The 19,918-nt window shown below is 39.3% G+C and overlaps 1 protein-coding gene across 1 annotated transcript in view; it reads right to left on the reverse strand.

The window, feature by feature from the left end:
- The window catches only part of itprid2 (ITPR interacting domain containing 2), a 70,812-nt gene that overhangs the window by 4,962 nt on the left and 45,932 nt on the right, over nucleotides 1-19,918 (reverse strand). The window contains exons 11-15 of the mRNA XM_038297458.1: nucleotides 8,418-8,525; nucleotides 4,268-4,640; nucleotides 3,531-3,732; nucleotides 2,954-3,005; nucleotides 1,942-2,024 (exon numbers count right to left, since the gene is read on the reverse strand). Of these exons, the coding sequence (XP_038153386.1) occupies nucleotides 1,942-2,024; nucleotides 2,954-3,005; nucleotides 3,531-3,732; nucleotides 4,268-4,640; nucleotides 8,418-8,525 (818 nt within the window). The remainder of the gene's footprint in view (nucleotides 1-1,941; nucleotides 2,025-2,953; nucleotides 3,006-3,530; nucleotides 3,733-4,267; nucleotides 4,641-8,417; nucleotides 8,526-19,918) is intronic.

Raw genomic sequence — 19,918 nt, forward strand, 5'->3', positions numbered from 1 at the left:
ACATTCCTAGTTTTTCCAAAAGCAACAACTAGTAGGGAGATTTTTTTTAGAGTAAATTATCATTCTATATCCAATAAACCATTGACACTATCAGAGCTAGAAATTATAAGTGCATTAAGTTCATTGAGAATTGATAATGGTAAATGAATATACTACTTGATGCAAAACAAATACTATTTGGAGCATCTGCTTGTTGTTTCATATGCTTATTTCAGGTGATGTACTGCTACCCACTGGCATCTTTAAAGGAATAAAAAGTTGGTTTACTTCCAGAGTGCTATATAAACAAGCACTGGCGTATATCACAGAACTTTTCGTTCCGTATGTCCACAGCAGATGCCTCGGGGGCTGTGACCAGGACCTGCTGGCTATGCTAATTTACAGCAGAAGGCAAGAGCATTTCAGTAGGACAGCTCCAGGACCTCTGCAGGCAAAGTGATCGAAGCATAGATAGAAACAACAACCTGATGAGTATTATTATACATTCATATATTTCCAAAAATATTTAAACTGTTCCATCACCAAGTTAACGTTTAGCTTTACCTAATTAATGTTGTGTGAAGTTCCACGTGATGGAAGATTAACTGGTTTTTCAGTTCTCCTGAATAAGAAACTGGACGGACTACAGCTTTGTGTTTAACATGTGTCAACATATAACTGCTCCCTGCGTGAGAATGGATTTATAAGCATTTACTTGGGGACCAGGTTATTAAAGCAGACTTTAGACTGAACCTCAAGACTTAAACTTGATCTAATAAATTGTTATAGTGAGATCTTTAGCCTTATACAGAAACAAATAATAAAATAAAAATACTAATCAATACTATGTTGAAAAGGAATACAGTGTCTTGCAAATTAATGAATATCCTTTAAACTAGAATTTAATTTGAACTTTTGTTGCATGAGCTGAGGGTCTCTGCAGCTCCTCCAGAGTAACCTCTGAGCTTCTTTGATAAATGCTCTCGTTGAGGTGGACAGTGATGTTTTAGAAGATTTGCAGTTGTGCCATCTCGGTTTAACTTTCAGATGATTCATTTAGAAAGGTATAGCGAGATGTTCCATTCTTTGAATGTTGTTTTACGCTCTAACTTGCCTTTTAGCTTCTCCACAACATATCCGACTTGTCAGTGTTTGTTTTGGAATTGGAACAAAAACATAAAACAAAAAACACTCCTTTAAAAAGTAGCATTGGACTCACTTAGAAGAACCAAATTAAAGGGGGCTAAATACAAGAAAATGTCACACTTAACTGCAGGGGTGAGTATCGGCATGGGTGTTTTGATACGATATGTATCGCGCTACTTGGATCAAGATATTGCAATGTCACTATATATTGCAATATTTTTCCCTATCAAAATTAAATCTATAGATAAAAAACCCAGTGCTGTGTATTTTCATCAGAAGATTTAGTTATTTTGGTATCCGTGTTGTTTGGGGTCTGAGTGAGTCCACGTCTTCCACTATGAGTGCCTCCACTACAGGTATGGTGCAGCTCCGCAAAGAAAAGGGGCTCCACAGTGTCATCTGACAGAGTGGCGGTGCAGAGGTAGCCCACTTCCCCTCAGTTTTAGGTAAAAATATTTAGTTAAAAAAAAAAAAAACGATACCAGTAACTGAAAGGTCGATATTATATCAGGCAGATGAAAATCACGATGTATCGCCAAAACAATTTTTTTCCCCACACTCCTACTTAACTGTTGGTATAGGGTTAAAAAATCTGACTCTGTCAAGGAAAATGGCATTGAAACACATTAGTGGCTGTACTTTGCAAATAAAGCAATCAAAATTATATATTTCCTTTACACTGTATTAGATTGTGTGTATGGTATTTGAACCAATGTAATGTATTTCCTTATCTTTTATTAGACTATGTACAGTGTTGGTAGAGGGTGTAAGCAGTTTGTAAATGCGGCTGTAGGAGCAAGGGGAAATTAAACTAACCTTGAGGTAGCTGCTAGAGTCCCCAGAAGTCTCCTCAGCAAAACCACTGCTGTCAGACTGTTGACTAACAGTCCTCGACAAGTCTATAAGAGGAAGAACAAAGAAGAGTAAAAAGTGTTGTCGCTACCGTACTCTTTCTGGCCTGCAGGTGGCAGGGTAGATTTAGGTTAACTGCACTTAGAGCAGAGATATTGGGGGGGAAAAAACCCAACAATCATTCACATCTGAAGGAAAGAGGAAAAATATTTATGGTATTGTAGTTTTTAAATGGAAAAATGTGGATTCCTAGAGCACCTTTTATGGCATGTTCTGGCCAATAACCTAAACTTGTTTTGGGGTTTAATACAGCGTCTTTATATAGATCATTTTAATTCAAGCAGAGCCAAGTTTATTAAGAAAATACTTCAAAAACAGCAGACACTGAACAACATGCTGGCAAATGGGATGAATGATTAAATATGAAAAAAAAATCAGGGCCAATAACATGTTAATTAAAAATACAATTTGATAATTCAATTACAAGTTGGAAGTAAAAACACCCCCTAAAAATAAATAAAAAAGTAATAGTGTTAATTATTTTTTACCTCGAAGGGTAAAAAATAATAAATTGATTGAAGGGTGCTAAAAAAAGTATTAATATCAAGTTGATGGGCTTTAGAACCAATACAGCTAAATAAATCAATAAATTATCACTTATCAGGTCCTAAAGGTAATATTCTTATTACCGATGTAAAGGTACCACAAAAAAGATTTTTTCAAGTTCAACAATGCAGATGGTACTATCCTTGGTTTTATGGTTCTAAGATAAATTAACAGCACAACACTCCTGCAGTGCAGTACCTCTGCAACCCACTAGGAGGACAGACCACTGTGTCGATGACCTTATGATTTTGACAAAAAGAAATGCACTCAGACTAAAAGACAGGCATGTGTCATGCATGTTGGTGCACAGTCGATGTCGTCAAAGGCAGTTAAGTGATACTAATAATCATGGATGCGAGTCAGAACTTACCAGTGGTTCTAGATGTTCTGGAAGGCAGGGCCTCGTCTTCATTAGTGTGAATCTAAACAAATAAACAGGGAACATTTAAAAGAGACACATAAATAGACAAATCTTTAAACACTAATCAAATCAAAGTTTTATATAAATACAGTAACTTAAAATGCTTCCACTCAGGAAGATATAACCAGATGTGACAGTAAAGGCTCACTGATTAAATTAGCTGTCATTTGTTTATACATTCACGCGTTTCTTCTTGAATACTTTATTTGCTTTAAAGGTCACTTTTATTCAGAAAACATCAGGTGATTTTTCACCAGGATAATCATCTATGTCATAGTGCAGGTTTAACCCCCCGCCTTCCTTTTCACTTCTCATGTTAGTGTGTAAACAAGCAATTTTGCCTTAATTTGCATTGATTTGCCTGTCAGAGTAGCTTAGCAGGCTGAGTTGACCGACCACAGGGAGAGCAGATGAAAATAAGATGGTTTGGTAAAAGGCCTCAGTGATGTCATCGTGCCACCTGTACGTGGGAAGAGGCTACCCTTAGAGAAAAAGGAATGCAGAGGAAAAACCCAAATTCCCATACCTCCTCCATGTCAAAGGAATCCGCGTTCTCTGTGCGAAGCTGAGTGAGGTGGGGCGGGGTGAGCTTGGGGGGAGCTTTCTCAGGGCTGGAGGGGAGGTTAGTTTCCTTTCCATCCACCTGATCGCTCTCCGTTTTCTGACATGTCAAGTGAAGCTGAGGTGAACCTGGCAGGTGCTCTGCTCCAGAGCTGCTCTGTTCAGGACTGAGAGGTCGATAAATGTTATTCCCTTTATGGCTGATGACACAAATTTACTGATATTATACATTTCATTTACATTAGTCTACTTGACAAAAACAAAAAAAAAACAACAGCATTTTGTGGATTCCTATTATTCTTAATGTGTCAACAACTGCCTATTGGGAAAAATTGTACAGCTAATGGTCTGAAACTTACTGCCATTTGGTTTATTATTATATGTGAGGGATAATCATCAACAATAGAAGGATTAAATGCTTAGAATACGATACACTGTAATTAGTCGATACAATAAAAGACTTTTGAATAGCCTATATGTAATTGGATTTATGGATATAAACTGCTCTAATTTTGGAGATGAACCTGCCAAACACATCCAGCTGATCCAACAACAAACTAAACAATAAAAATACATAAACCTTTGAAAAATCTTTTACAATTTCAGACTTGAAAGACACTTTTTTCCCTATCAAGGAGCCTACTATACTTCATCCCTTCTGACATAATCTCATCTAGAGGATATATAAACAGTGCAGTTTACCTGCTCTCCATTAGCCGTTCAGCATCCCCGCCTCCGTTGGTTTCCTCTGTAACCGTAGCCAGGGGAAAATTATCTTTCCTGCGGAGGTGCTTTTGGTTGGCCACCTCCCCCTGGTGGTCAGAGTTGGCGGTAGATCTATGGTGGTCCGTACCACTACGAGGGTGACCGTTGAGATGTGGAAGATCAGGGGAAGCAGTGTGTCCGTTGGGCTGGGTTGGAGAGAGCCCCTCGGGGGAGTCTGAGGCCGACCCGAGCAGATTTTGTCTGCTAATTCTCTTTATGAGTTTGGCCATGTTCCTAGGGTTGGTCCTCTTTGGAGTAGACTGCGCTTCAACACTACTTCCTTCTTGTTGTCCTTTTTCTCCTTCTCCGCCTAAGAGAATTACAACACAACAAACACAAGGATGATTCAACAAGTGGTTACGTTTCATTCAGTATGATCACTTTTCTTTGTCAAATGAAAAAAAAAAAAAAAAAAAAAAAGACAGGACATACTGCAACTATTTTTAAATTCATAATTGTGGGAAGCTAACCCTAAACATACTAACCCCAAAGTGGTTGCTATAAGGATTCGTTTTTCTGCAGAGATACAGAATCTGGTCAGCATTTATGGGAATATATGGTTAAAATTAAATCCTGAAAGGAAACCTGGAAAAGACACAGGCCTAAGTACAGTCAGAGCTACAATAGATAGATGTGTGTTGCTGCAAGAGCATGGTCCAGCTAAAATTCATTGCCAAGACTTAAAAAGTTACTGTTCAGGTATCCTACATCCAATCAAACTGATCTGGAAAGGAAATACAGTTGGTAGCTGCATACCACCAAATTGCTGATGCTAAGTTCAACAAAGAATTGAATATACAAATGTGTGCCTCTCTTTTAAGGACTTAAAGGAGAAGTTCGGTTTTTAACACTTTTAGCCCATTTTCTGTAGTGTCCAGGATGAAATCGAATGATCGACACCAAAATTTTGACAATTGGTCCTGTCTCTGCTTTTTGGCTCATTTAGAATCCACCCCTGGCTGCTTTAGAATGGCTTCCATAGACCATGTCCGATAATGTCCTTAAAACAACCTTAAACGTTCTTTTTTTAAAATATGCTACTCACCGGGTCGTCAGCGCTGTTCAATGACGTTCCAAAAAAAGTTTCGTGAAGAAAAAACGTTCCTGTAGTGTTTTATTTAGCATTTTGTAAATCCCATTGAGTTCTGTTGGAATAGTCAATATTCCCCTGCCACCGGAAACGGAAATGGGGCCTGTTTACACAGTTGTAGTCTTTTCGCTTCACTCTGTGTACTCCGACGTCGAGGTGCTAACGTCTCTGTTAAACACTTTAAAAAACTCTGAAAATGGAATACGAAAGGTGGATTCTTGATTCTCGACGTCGGAGTACACAGAGTGAAGCGAAAAGACTACAACTGTGTAAACAGGCCCCATTTCCGTTTCCGGTGGCAGCGGAATATTGACTATTCCAACAGAACTCAATGGGATTTACAAAATGCTAAATAAAACACTACAGGAACGTTTTTTCTTTACGAAACTTTTTTGGAACGTCATTGAACAGCGCTGACGACCCGGTGAACCCAAAATGGTTCAAGAAACTGGACTCCATTTACAAAAAAGAATGCAGTGTTTTCTGGACTATAAGCTGCTATTTTTCCCCCATGCTTTGAACCATGCGACTTATGTGAAGGTGCAGCTTTACTGTGGATTTTTCTTCAACCGCCACGGGGCAGAATTCAAACTTGAAAATCAAAGAAGAAAGCTCTATTTCTCAGCAAATGCTAGCAGCAGGAACAACGGAACAACAAATGTCCTGAATTCACACATTTTGACATTTGTTGCATTAGAGTAACCTGGCAGGTGTTCAGTCTGTCCGTGAAAAGGAGGGATGTTTATTACAGTACTTCGAGCTGATTGGGTGACATGCCAGCTAGTACCCGCCCTTTCATAACACGCTTTCAGCCAATCATAGCATGTAAATAGGATTAATCTGCAGCTTCTTGAGTGCTTTCACAACTAGGGGAGTAAGCGGATAGATTAAACTTTTTCCAAACCCTTTCGGAAAAAAAGCACAGAATTCGTTCCCATCTACAAATGCAAGATCTCGTGACAATCCAGCTTGCAGCGCAAGGTTAGCCTTACAGGTGCTGGTCATAAAATTAGAATATCATGAAAAAGTAGATTGATTTCAATAATTCCATTTAAAAAGTGAAACTTGTATATTATATTCATACATTACATACAAACTCATATATTTCAGATGTTTATTTTGTTTAATTTTGATGATTACAAATGACAACAAATGAAAATCTCAAATTCATCATATCAGAAAATTAGAATATTGTGAAAAGGTTCAAAATTGATGGCCCCTGGTGCCACACTCTAATCAGCTAATTAACTCAAACCACCTGCAAAAGCCTTTAAATGGTCTTTCAGTCTAGTTCTATAGGCTACACAATCATGGGGAAGACTGCTGACTTGACAGTTGTCCAAAAGACGACCATCGACACCTTGCACAAGGAGGGCAAGACACAAAAGGTCATCGCTAAAGAGGCTGGCTGTTCACAGAGCTCAGTGTCCAAGCACATTAATAGAGAGGCGAAGGGAAGGAAAAGATGTGGTCGAAAAAAGTGTACAAGCAAGAGAGATAACCGCACCCTGGAGAGGATTGTGAAACAAAACCCCTTCAAAAATGTGGGGGAGATTCACAAAGAGTGGACTGCAGCTGGAGTGAGTGCTTCAAGAACCACCACACACAGACGTATGAAAGACATGGGTTTCTGCTGTCGCATTCCTTGTGTCAAGCCACTCTTGAACCACAGACAGCGTCAGAAGCGTCTAAAGAGAAACAGGACTGGACTGCTGGTGAGTGGTCCAAAGTCATGTTCTCTGATGAAAGTAAATTTTGCATTTCCTTTGGAAATCAAGGTCCCAGAGTCTGGAGGAAAAGAAGAGAGGCACTTCATCCACGTTGCTTGAAGTCCAGTGTAAAGTTTCCACAGTCAGTGATGGTTTGGGGTGCCATGTCATCTGCTGGTGTTGGTCCATTGTGTTTTCTGAGGTCCAGGGTCAACGCAGCCACATACCAGGAAGTTTTAGAGCACTTCATGCTTCCTGCAGCTGACCAACTTTTTGGAGATGCAGATTTCATTTTCCAACAGGACTTGGCACCTGCACACAGTGCCAAAGCTACCAGTACCTGGTTGAAGGACCATGGTATCCCTGTTCTTAATTGGCCAGCAAACTCTCCTGACCTTAACCCCATAGAAAATCTATGGGGTATTGTGAAGAAGAAGATGCAATACACCAGACCCAACAATTCAGAAGAGCTAAAAGCCACTATTAGAGCAACCTGGGCTATCATAACACCTGAGCAGTGCCACAGACTGATCGACTCCATGCCACGCCGCATTGCTGCAGTAATACAGGCCAAAGGAGGCCCAACTAAATACTGAGTGCTGTACATGCTCATACTTTTCATGTTCATACTTTTCAGTTGGCCAACATTTCTATAAATCCTTTGTTTTTATTGGTCTTCAGTAATATTCTAATTTTCTGATATGATGAATTTGAGATTTTCATTTGTTGTCATTTGTAATCATCAAAATTAAACAAAATAAACATCTGAAATATATGAGTTTGTATGTAATGTATGAATATAATATACAAGTTTCACTTTTTAAATGGAATTACTGAAATCAATCTACTTTTTCATGATATTCTAATTTTATGACCAGCACCTGTAGAGTTGTCAAATGAATGAAGAGACTGTGCACAACTCCTGTGAAGCTGAAATAAAGAGCTGAAGAAACCTGATCTTACATTAGAAGCTCTTACTGCTGCGAGCCAACAAGGTAACGGGAGCTTAAATTTATCTTCATCAATACCTCTTCGTCCCAACATGTAGAGCTCGGTGGGGGGGCAGTTCAGTAGATATCAGCGGCTTATCGTTTCAAGTTTAAAAAAAATACAAACTAAAAAATACAACTAAAATGGCAGTGTTTTTTTAATGCTTTGAAATTTCAAGTTCAAACGTTTTATAACATGATGCATCCTCTAAAATGTATTTTCAATTTAGCCGATATTAAAAACGATGCACACTGAAGACCACAAACAAAGTGGTCCTTCATTGTGTTGCACTGCTCACCTTGATCCTTGCTAACCAGTCTGTTGACAGGTTGTCCAGAAACCTGGCTGTAGAGCTGGAAGAACTCGTTGGCTACCGTCGTCAGGACCTCAATCTGACGGAAACGACCTGAAACAGAGCAAAAGAGCAAAGGTGTGATAAGCTCTTCGATTTTAGCAGCATTGGTTCGGTTATTCAGGGCTACACTCCTGCCTCTAACTGAACTGCAGCAGTACATGTAGTCTATTGCCGGCACATGTTGACATAGCTGTCATTTGCAGATGTGCCTGCCCATGGTGCAAATTCTCTATTATACCACATAACAAATATGTGCCACTCATTACCTTGGGCTTTTTCTTTTTAACTCTGGTAGGTTAAAGTAAAGAGGCCACGATCTTGCAGAAAACATTTATCTAACCAATAAAGCCATTACAACAGCCTGCATTGAGCAGATTTAATAAATAAATTCAGATGGATGGTATAAACCACTAATCCATCCTCTGCAGCCTCAGCAGTAAAACTTTTCCCCTTTTTTCCATCAAGTTTTGCAGAGAGTATCACCGCCTCGGTTTTCTCTTACTTACAAACCGAGAAGTAAAACTAAGCATATTTTGCAGATGTGGTCCACGCATCTCAAGGTTTTACATTTGAGCCAATTTTTAGCTGAGGAAAGTGGTACGGACGGTTTAGCCAAGTTATCCCTGCTTTAGGCGTCAAATACAGAGAAGGCTGTGCAAAAACTCAGAGGATATCAGCAGTTTCAGGGAAAACTGTACAGGAACAACTGAGACAAAAAGTTAAAAACAGTTTGACTGCTGCACATTTAAAGGTCTAGAGCCAAAAACAAACATGTGCATTTGATTTTTAGTTAGTGGTGAACAAAGAAATATCTTCATAACTTTGTTCTGGTTGGGATTCACATGATTACTGAACCTTTTATGAGCAAACAATGGATCAAGCTAGTTCTACCTGATTTTAACTATTAGTTTGTGTAAACAGACTTGCAGTTACATTGTGTAATTTTGAAAGACAAAGCAAAGCAAAGTCAGTTTGAATTAGATAAAAAACATTAAATAATGTTCAGTAAAAGAATTAAAACTATCTGCTGTCCTAAGCTTGACCTATGATCCAGTGTGTCCTTTAAATGTATCATTTCATGGCTCTGAAACAAGTCAAACAATAACTAAAGAAACCAAAAAAAATGTCCACCTTAAGACAGATCATTATAAATTGTAAACGTATGCCTTCCTATTGGTCTATTTATACACATTCCTGAAGTGAAAGTTTGGAGATTCAGTAACACTCAGCTTTAAAAAGAGCTGGGGTTGGAATTAAAGACAGACGTCAGAGCCGCTCCTCTCCCTTTCTCCTCTCGGAGTTGTGTAATGCACTGTTGGTGTCATCTCTAACAGGATAATGACTTGCACGCTTTCCTGCCTTCCCTCCCCCTCCTCCCCTTCATACCTCACTGTTTAAATACTTGTCAGTCGGTTATGAAACACAGAGCTCTGTCTTCTGTCCCGCTGTAAAACCTGGCGACACACTTCACTGAAGTCACCTGAAATAGAACAGTGCTCTCTAATATTCGTACTTCAAAGTCCAAAATGAAAACATTCTGTGTTGGACTGTAGCTTTCCTCCGGATGATCCAGCTGTCATGAAGGGAAACCTAAAATCGGAAATTTAAGGTGTGTTGAATGCACTTTAGCCCACTCTGTACAAAAGCCTTTAACTGAAATCATGACAAGTCTTTAAAGGCACACTATGCAACATTTTTCAGTTAATTAATGTGTTCCATAACGTTTTGGATGATTAAATGAGTCATTTCAGGTTGAACAAAGGTATTCTCGGCCGCCCTGGTGGTCTGTGGGGGAAATACCGCACTTGTAATTGCAGGAGCCCTCGGCCCGCACCCACAGGCTCAGAAGCCTCGCGAGAGTCGGTCTTGCTTTACGGCGAGAACTGCTACACGCCCCCAGTTAAAAGCATGCTCGTTGCTAGCACAGTGGCGATCTTTGTGCAGTTATCATGGCGGAACCAGCGTGAAAACAGCGAAAGCCCATGTCAGAGCAGGCAAGAAAGAGGAAAAGGGCTCCGGACAGAGAGAGGAGTCGTACACGGGTGAACATCGGGCAAGCTTTTTCCGAATGGCGAGAGCTAAAATAAAAAGAAGGCTGCAAGGCTGACGCGGACCTCGCGTTTCTGCTGATGCGATTGTAAGTAACATTGGAATGGTTTCTCTCTCTCTGTGCATGTTCATACTTTCACTGTGTTAGTCATTCGTTGCGTTCACCTGTCTGCTAAGCTCAAAACAACCGCGCCTGGCTTGACGGAGAAACCAGGAGAACAGCTGTGCATATTTATGACAATGCACTTTTACTTTCGCCTTCTGGGGGGAGCCTCGCTGGAAAATCAACACCGGTTGCATAGTATACCTTTAAGGTGTACACTTTTGGGAGATTTGCTGCGGTGGCCCAGAAGAATAAAAGCATTCTAAATACCTAAAGTACTGCAAACACAAAAGTGATGCCAAAAAACCCTCCAAAGGAAAAAAGTAGCCAAAAAGAACCCAACTTCAGATTGTAATGTATCCCTGTCAAGTTTAGGATTTGAATATAAGGGAAATTTTACATCCGCTGCCATCAGTCTAAAGATTTCAAACTACAGTATCCATTACATTTTTAAGACATCGGAAATAACCACCAGTCAACCAATTGCAAATTACAATTAAGTGATCAGGCCGTTACATTTTATGAGGCAGGTGAATGTCCCCCCCCCCCAATATAAGTCTATAATAAAATATGGTAAATATACAGGAGACTGCTAATACGAGAGGACTGCAGAAAAGAGTGGTAAAATACGACAGTTCTATGGTCCAAAATGGGAGACGACTGTTCTCCAGTGCTTCAGACCACTAGGGGGGTTCAACCATTTACACATATGGGACCAGACCACAGACCCTACTACATATCATTGTTTATAGACAAGATTCTTAGTGAAAGACAAACACAGAATGCCTACCTACAGGGCATTTAGAGGGGAAAAAAAGGTATATTTTTTTTAAGTACTGAATATCTAAACATGTCTTATGTCTTTACTGTGTCTGGTCCCACATGAGTCAACTCCTAATGGTCTGGAGAACTTCCATTATAGGGAGATACAGTAGTTTGCATTTTTTCTTAACTTGCAGGGGAGGTTTCTTGCTACTCACAGTGATTTATTTAATAAGTATTTTGTGCTTTTGCACTTTGCTTTCCCGTGATTTTCTGTCATTGCAGCATTTCTCGCTTGTTTTTTTATGTTACTCAAATTCTTTTTGCCTGCCACATTTTCCTGTTGCAGCTGGTTTGTGTTTTCCTCGTGCTTGCATTTCTGCCACATTATTTAGAACATCTACAAAATAACAGGACAGCAAAAGTCAATTTTCATTTCTTGTCACAAATTCTTATTTATCTGCGCTTTAACTGGGCCAGTCTGATACATGCATTTGATCTAAAGAAAAAAATCTTATAAACCTCTGGAAAGTAATATTACTCTATCTGAACCAGGAAATGCCTTCAAAACAGGCTTAAAGCCATTTTGTTTGTAGGGAGCAAGAAACTTATCACAAAGAAATTGCTTTTTTGAAAGAGCTCAGCCAGATACATGGATAGATGAAGAGAATCAAGAGTGAATTACCCCCAAAAAGGTTGACGTCTAACCAAATAAAATATACGTAATGCATTATATGGAAAGGTGGTTACATGTGTGAGGGAATGAGCATATCACACTACCTATTCATAATTTCTTATGTCCATTATTTTCTATACGCGCCACTCTTGTTTTTTTTATTTCAAAAATACATTTTGATTATTAAAGTGATTCATTACTTGAAACTTATATGGAAGTATGACCTTAAAATGTCAATAAAATGGTAAGTAAATAAAAAAAGAATATGCTTTATCTTCATTTAACTCTGTTCAGGGACATTGCCCTTTTGGAAAGTGACCTCCACCTTGATCTGAACTCTGTGTCTAAAGGTTTTCATCCAGGATTTTATAACATTTGGCTCCATTTATCCTCCCATTAGCTCCAATCATTGACCCTAATCAACAACCAATCCCAACACTATGAAGCTGCCAGTGGGACAGTTAATGATTATGTGCAGCATTAACACTCAACAAAAAATAAATCATCCCATCCAACTAAAGCACCTTCTTCCACTGATTTTCTGTGTCTATGATGCAGCTTGCTACAAACCGCAAACTGAAAATTGTTGTTGCTTTTTATCCACAGTGACTTTTAGGGTTGTGGGAAAAAAATGTTTTGGCAATATATTGTAATTTTCAGCTGCCCGATATAATATCGATCTTTCCATTCCTAATTGATTAAATACAATCTATATTATAATAATATTGGTTGGTCTGGTTGCCATTTTTGGATCTATTATGTAGCAGCACCAGCTGAGCTTTTTGGTAGTGCTGCAGTGCTACCAGCAGATGGCACACATGTCTGTTTATGTCAACTCACCACACCTGGTGCAGGAATACTATTTAGGCTCAAAAAGGAGCAGCTAAACCCTGTCAGGGCAGATGCTTGATTTTCTTTACCTAATTTTATCACAATGAAATGGTTATTGGTCTTTTTGTTTCTATGCAACTATGACCTTTTAACAGAATCCTCAAGAGTTACTATGGGAATTCGCTACAGTACAGATATGCATTGTACAAAGTCACTAAAGATAAAGTCTATATATAGCAACACAAATATGCAAAACATGTTAAACACAAGTATTCTTGCGAGGCTAAATTATTTTCACTGGAAGTGGGTGGTTAGAGATAAACATCAGTATGACAGTCAGCTGTCAGTAGGCAATTCTTTCAAATCTTTAGTAACAATCTGCAGGGAAACATATTAACTCCAAAAACAAAGCGAATCACAACTAATCTATCAAACGCTCGTCTGCTTATAAAAATGTAGTTATTTTGCATAGATTTAGTGGTTGAGACCTGGCACCAAGCTTTCTTAATTTATCAGCTTCTTATTGAACAGTGAGCTTTTAAAATGCAGTCGATGACTTATGGATTTTTAACATTAGACACAGAAATATTGCATATTTACTATTAACTGCTGAGACTGCTGGTGATTTTATCTTTTGCAGCCATTAAAAATCATTATGGACTTGTGAAACATATGTAACCAAACATGGGACATACAGGAGGAAAAAAAAAAAAACGTAGCGTATTTGCGGTTTTATAACCCCAGTGTCAGCCTACAGCTTATCATTTAACACAAGCAAACAGTCGACAGCTGGCTAGCAGGTTGCTAGGTGTTTATTGAATAGCTGCTGTCACCTGGAAGCACTATAAGCACCATGGAAGCTCAGATTGTGACATAGATTAGGTAGCGTTAAAAGCAGCTACATCACTAAGCTCAAGCACCAAACAAAAGCAAAACAATTAGCCTCATAGAAACCTGATAATCCACAAGAGAATAGACTTATTTTTAGTAATTACAATTACAGCAAGTAGTTACAGCTTTATAAAACCCAAAACTAATTATAGATAAAGCAAACTTATCAGTATTGGTTCCTACCTGAGCTGTCGAAGAAAGTATAGTTAATCTGCTAAAAAAGTAAGTAAATAAACAATACTTTATCAGACGCTGGTAGACCCAGTAGAAGAAAAAGACCCTGGAAATGAATTAAGCACCGAAATAAAATAAAAATAAAAAGCTCCAATATCTCTGGCTAAATATGACAGCATGGGTCTGACTAGAATATATTTTCCACCACACTTGACCATTTTGAGTTTGTTACCCAACAAGCCTGTCATTGTTATGTCACAGTTATATCGCTACTATGCACATTACTACAAAAGCCCTTCAGCAGCTGGTTTATGTGTGATAATAGCAATACAGCGTGTTTCCTTCTGACTGCTGACTCTGCATTAATGCTCATTCTGGGGATCTTTTCACAGGAAATGAGGGATAAGCCACAAAGACACGTACTCCCGTCTTTTTTCTCTCTTCATCCTGGGGGGATTTTTTTATTTTTTTCCTGATGGTGAGAACAGGGCTTACATAACAAACAACAACACACACACACACGCAGACATTTGGGATCCAGGGAACCAATGGAAGAGTATGAGAATGTTCTAGACAAATTTAAAAAAAAGCTTCCAGAAACAGCAGCTTTATCCAGAACTTCTAAAAGTTGGTTAATCTAACTTTACTAGTCAGTTCCAAGTTTTTATTTTTACATGTATTCATGCTTGTAGCCTGTAAGAGTTATATACATTTCTACATAAAAGTCAAGACTTAAGCAAAAATAAGACAGCTGGGAAAGCAGCTCACGGTTTCTGAAAATTAAAGACACCTCATCTGGACATTAATGTTCAAGGCTTGAATGATTTATATAGAGATTGATCAAGCGAGGGAGAGAGCATGCCAGAGGGGAATGCTTTTCAAGATCAGGAGCTTAGAGACTTAAGCCGGGAATACACTGTTCAATATTTTCAATCGTTGCACGCAGCTACAGCTCAAACTGTACGAAACTGCAGGGCTTAAATGTTCACAGCTCATGATGCATTCTCCAGTCGAGCGAGAATTTTCTGATCGGCCCGAGTTTCCCACTGTGAAGCCTGACACTCTGATGCCATCTACCTCCTCACACTGTACGTCCAAAAATCACACGTCGAACTCAGCAGCGAGAGATCGAGCTGTTCGGACTTTTCAATCTGGAAAAAGAAGAACTCCCTTGTTTGCACATTCGAAGTGCTCGAGGTTTTGGTAAATTGTCTCGCAGACACTCATAACTCTGCTTCAACAGCAGGATTTGTCCATGAACACCTTATGACGAATGACTGAATTTCAAATATATTTGATTTTTCTCTCAACCTTACGATTCCTGATCGGGCGGTGGTTGTGAGAGGCTGATCGCCCCTCGTTACACCCCTTTATACAACACAACGCAGGAAGGACGCACGATGAGGCTAAAACCGATCGCAAAATTCTCGCTCGACTGGTGAATCGGCCAGAAAATGTCAAAAAAAAAATTATCTTACAGTGTGCGTCCGGCTTTAACAACCAGATCCAGCACACCTTTAATTTAAAACAGTGGGGATTGATGGCTGTTAACAAAATCCAAATATTTTGCTGAGACATTTTTTGATGTTTGCGTCTTAATTTAACCAGATTCGTCCCAGTGTGATCAAAACTTCATTTTACAAAGAAGACCTGGCCAAAATAGCAGCTACAGAAAACAATACCATATAAAACACATGTATAAAACACACAATGAGTCGCTCTTATCATAGGCAGAAGAAATAATAGATGGTAAATGGCCTGTACTTATATATTGCTTGTTCAAGTCAGTAAACATGACCAAAGCTCTTCACACTACATTCAGTCATTCATGTAGACACATTGTAGCCACAGCTGCCCTGGGGCTCACTGACAGAAGAGAGGCTGCAATACACTGGTGCCACCGGGCCCTCTGACCAACATCAGTAGACAATGCGGAGCCGGGACTTGAACCATCAACCCTCCGGTTGCAGGGCAAACTCAGAAATCGAATGTAAACAGTTGCAAATTCATGATACTTCCCTAGAACAAGACCTGAAAGATGGTCTTCAGCAATAGCAATACTAAAAACAAATGAATAAACTTAATATTAATCAGTTAAACTTACAGAACCAAATAAAAAGATCACAATTTGAAGTTGTAGCTTATCATACCTCCAGCAGCAGCTAGCTATACTGTAATGCCAACATTAATTTGTTCATAAACATGAACGAATTTGATGCAGTGTCAATTATCATACAGATCACTTCTGCATCTTTATAACAGCAAAGAACACATTTATTTGCCTCCAAGCTAATGAAGTATATTGGCAGTAAAACTATTTATCTGATCTCTTGTTGATGCCTTCATGTCACAGTGTGGGAACTTGCGCTGATGAGTCAGTAATCATAAAACTGTGGCTTTTTGGGGGGAATATTAATGAGATCAGAAACACCAGAGGGTTTGGTAACATAATACAGGCTAAACATATAATTTCTCTGGAATCTTTATGTTCTTTTATCATAAACAGCTCATTCCATTAAATAGCATAACATATTAAAATATCTGAGCAAAAAACGGTAAACATGCAGATATGGATACTTCTGTTTCCTTTCCGACAACAGAGTGTTTTTGTGATACACTAGTAGAAATTATCAGAGCCATAGCAGCCTGGAGAGTAAAAGCAGTTCAGCAGTATGTAATGTGGTACTATGATAACGTTCTAAATATAAAGCTTTCTAGAACAATAACTTATCAGTTTTCAAACACCCTGTAGAGCTATTTCTGGCTGAACAGCCCAGCCCGACTGCTTTCAGGGCAACTGAACGGAAAAAACAAAACAAAGAGAATCGTCATTTTGTTCAATTAACATATCAGCCCTGCAGATCTGAGATGCATTGCAAATTACATAATCACCCATACAGAACTTAAAACACAGCGTCTTTATGCCCAAATGCAGGGCTTTCATTTCATATCTTCTCCAACACATTTAGGTAGAAAGAAGCTGTTTTAATGACTGTTTTCAGCATTTACCTCTATTCCTTCCTGAACAGGTGCATTATTAAAATCGCTTAATGCTCTGAGTTTGTCTATTTTCTTATCTGACGTTTGCTATTTAGCTAACATGCTTTGTTATTTGTAAGCAGCAAAAATAAGAGAATAGGATGAAGAGCAGTCGCACCAAAGCAGCCACACCCATTTTGCTGTATCGGCTTGTTTGTTTTACAAATCAGTCAGGATTGACTGACCCTTGACCAGTGGACAAATCTGTACCCGAAAAGGTTGGGTGAAGGCTTTGTTTCTATGTGATGCTAAAGAGAAAGCTTTCTGAGCAAGGTTAATAGTTAATAAGCATGCATTATGACACTGATAAGTCAGTTCCATGTTCCTAGAAGTCTAAGGCTGTTGAGTAATCAAGGACAAATGTTAAAAGATTTCCTTATCATCTTAAAAACGCGATGGACGTAGTTTGATGACATCTAAAATGACTCACTTTTCATTTGTAACAACTGACATGTTTGCATCTTTATCAGAATCAGACATACTTTAATAATCCCAGAGGGAAATTTCTTTTGTTACATGCTCCATATATACACACATATATATACACATATATATATATATATATATATATATATATATATATATATATATATATATATATATATATATATATATATATATATATATATATACACACAATCCACACAAAATACAAATATATACATACACTATATTGCCAAAAGTATTTGCTCACCTGCCTTGACTCACATATGAGCTTAAGTGACATCCCGTTCCTAATCCATAGGGTTCAATATGACGTCGGTCCACCCTTTGCAGCTAGAACAGCTTCAACTCTTCTGGGAAGGCTGTCCACAAGGTTTAGGAGTGTGTTTATGGGAATTTTTGACCATTCTTCCAGAAGCGCATTTGTGAGGTCGCACACTGATGTTGGACGAGAAGGCCTGGCTCTCAGTCTCCGCTCTAATTCATCCCAAAGGTGTTCTATCGGGTTGAGGTCAGGACTCTGTGCAGGCCAGTCAAGTTCATCCACACCAGACTCTGTCATCCATGTCTTTATGGACCTTGCTTTGTGCACTGGTGCACAGTCATGTTGGAAGAGGAAGGGGCCAGCTCCAAACTGTTCCCACAAAGTTGGGAGCATGGAATTGTCCAAAATGTCTTGGTATGCTGAAGCATTCAGAGTTCCTTTCACTGGAACTAAGGGGCCAAGCCCAGCTCCTGAAAAACAACCCCACACCATAATCCCCCCTCCACCAAACTTTACACTTGGCACAATGCAGTCAGACAAGTACCGTTCTCCTGGCAACCGCCAAACCCAGACCCGTCCATCAGATTGCCAGATGGAGAAGCGCGATTCGTCACTCCAGAGAACGCGTCTCCACTGCTCTAGAGTCCAGTGGCGGCGTGCTTTACACCACCGCATCCGACGCTTTGCATTGCACTTGGTGATGTATGGCTTGGATGCAGCTGCTCGACCATGGAAACCCATTCCATGAAGCTCTCTGCGCACTGTTCTTGAGCTAATCTGAAGGCCACATGAAGTTTGGAGGTCTGTAGTGATTGACTCTGCAGAAAGTTGGCGACCTCTTCGCACTATGCGCTTCAGCATCCGCTGACCCCGCTCCGTCAGTTTACGTGGCCTACCACTTCGTGGCTGAGTTGCTGTCGTTCCCAAACACTTCCATTTTCTTATAATACAGCTGACAGTTGACTGTGGAATATTTAGGAGCGAGGAAATTTCACGACTGGATTTGTTGCACAGGTGGCATCCTATCACAGTTCCACGCTGGAATTCACTGAGCTCCTGAGAGCGACCCATTCTTTCACAAATGTTTGTAAAAACAGTCTGCATGCCTAGGTGCTTGAATTTATACACCTGTGGCCATGGAAGTGATTGGAACACCTGATTCCAATAATTTGGATGGGTGAGCAAATACTTTTGGCAATATAGTGTATATAACTCTATATATACATATATGTATATTTATATATAAACATATGTGTAACTATATATCCAAATAAAGTGATACTGACGTTGTGCAAAAACAGTGCAAAGAATTAATAAATGTCAATTACAGAGGGGGGGTGTCTGAATCACTGGGGGAGGCGTTGTAGAGATTGATGACCACAGGCAGGAATGATTTCCTGTGGCGCTCTGTGGTGCATATGGTTAAGAGCACCTTACATTTGGTAAGCACATTTGCACCAGCCCACAAAAAATGATTAAGTCAAACTGGGGGAAAAAATGTAACCAATAAATATGAAGAACTTTAGGATAGTGTGTTACAACAAAAAGGGCTTTGGTGTTAGCTTGCTGCTATGTGTAACCTTTTTTTTTTTTTTTTGAGTGTTGCTGTTAGCAAATGCACCTCACAGCTGGTGGATCTGGGCTGGGGTTTGTAGTCGCAAATGGAAGTAATCCAGGAAGATGCATGTTTTGCATTCACAGCAGACAGGACACACCGCTTAGAGTAAGAGTCACAGTCTACAGAAATACTCTGATGACTCTGCGGTCATTGTGAGCATCAAAGATGAACAAGAAACTGAGTACAGAGAGCTGGTGAACTCTTTGTGGATTTGAATGTCCCCAAAGTGAGGGAGATGACTGTAGATTTCAGAAGAAACAGGAACAAGTTGAAACCTATTAATATCAGTTATTTGGCATTTACAGCAATATGCTAAATATCTTCAATAAGTCTATTGTGGAGGGTGTGCTTTCTTCTTCCATCTTCTGCTGTGGTAACAGAATTAGAGCTAATGACTTAAAAAAGCTCAACAAGCTGAATGCCAACTCTGTTCTAGGACCTCCTCTAGTGATTATTTCACAAAGAAAAATTCATCATAAAGTGTAGAACAACAGTGAGCATCCTCTTCGGAAAGTTTTTAAATAACAAAAGAGTGTCTTCACTAAGGGGCTTCCCCAGATCCGGTGCGAGACAGACCGCTACAGAAGATCCT

This window comes from Cyprinodon tularosa, unplaced genomic scaffold (genome assembly GCF_016077235.1).
Source record: "Cyprinodon tularosa strain WSP-4 unplaced genomic scaffold, ASM1607723v1 ctg388, whole genome shotgun sequence".
Lineage (NCBI taxonomy): Eukaryota > Metazoa > Chordata > Actinopteri > Cyprinodontiformes > Cyprinodontidae > Cyprinodon > Cyprinodon tularosa.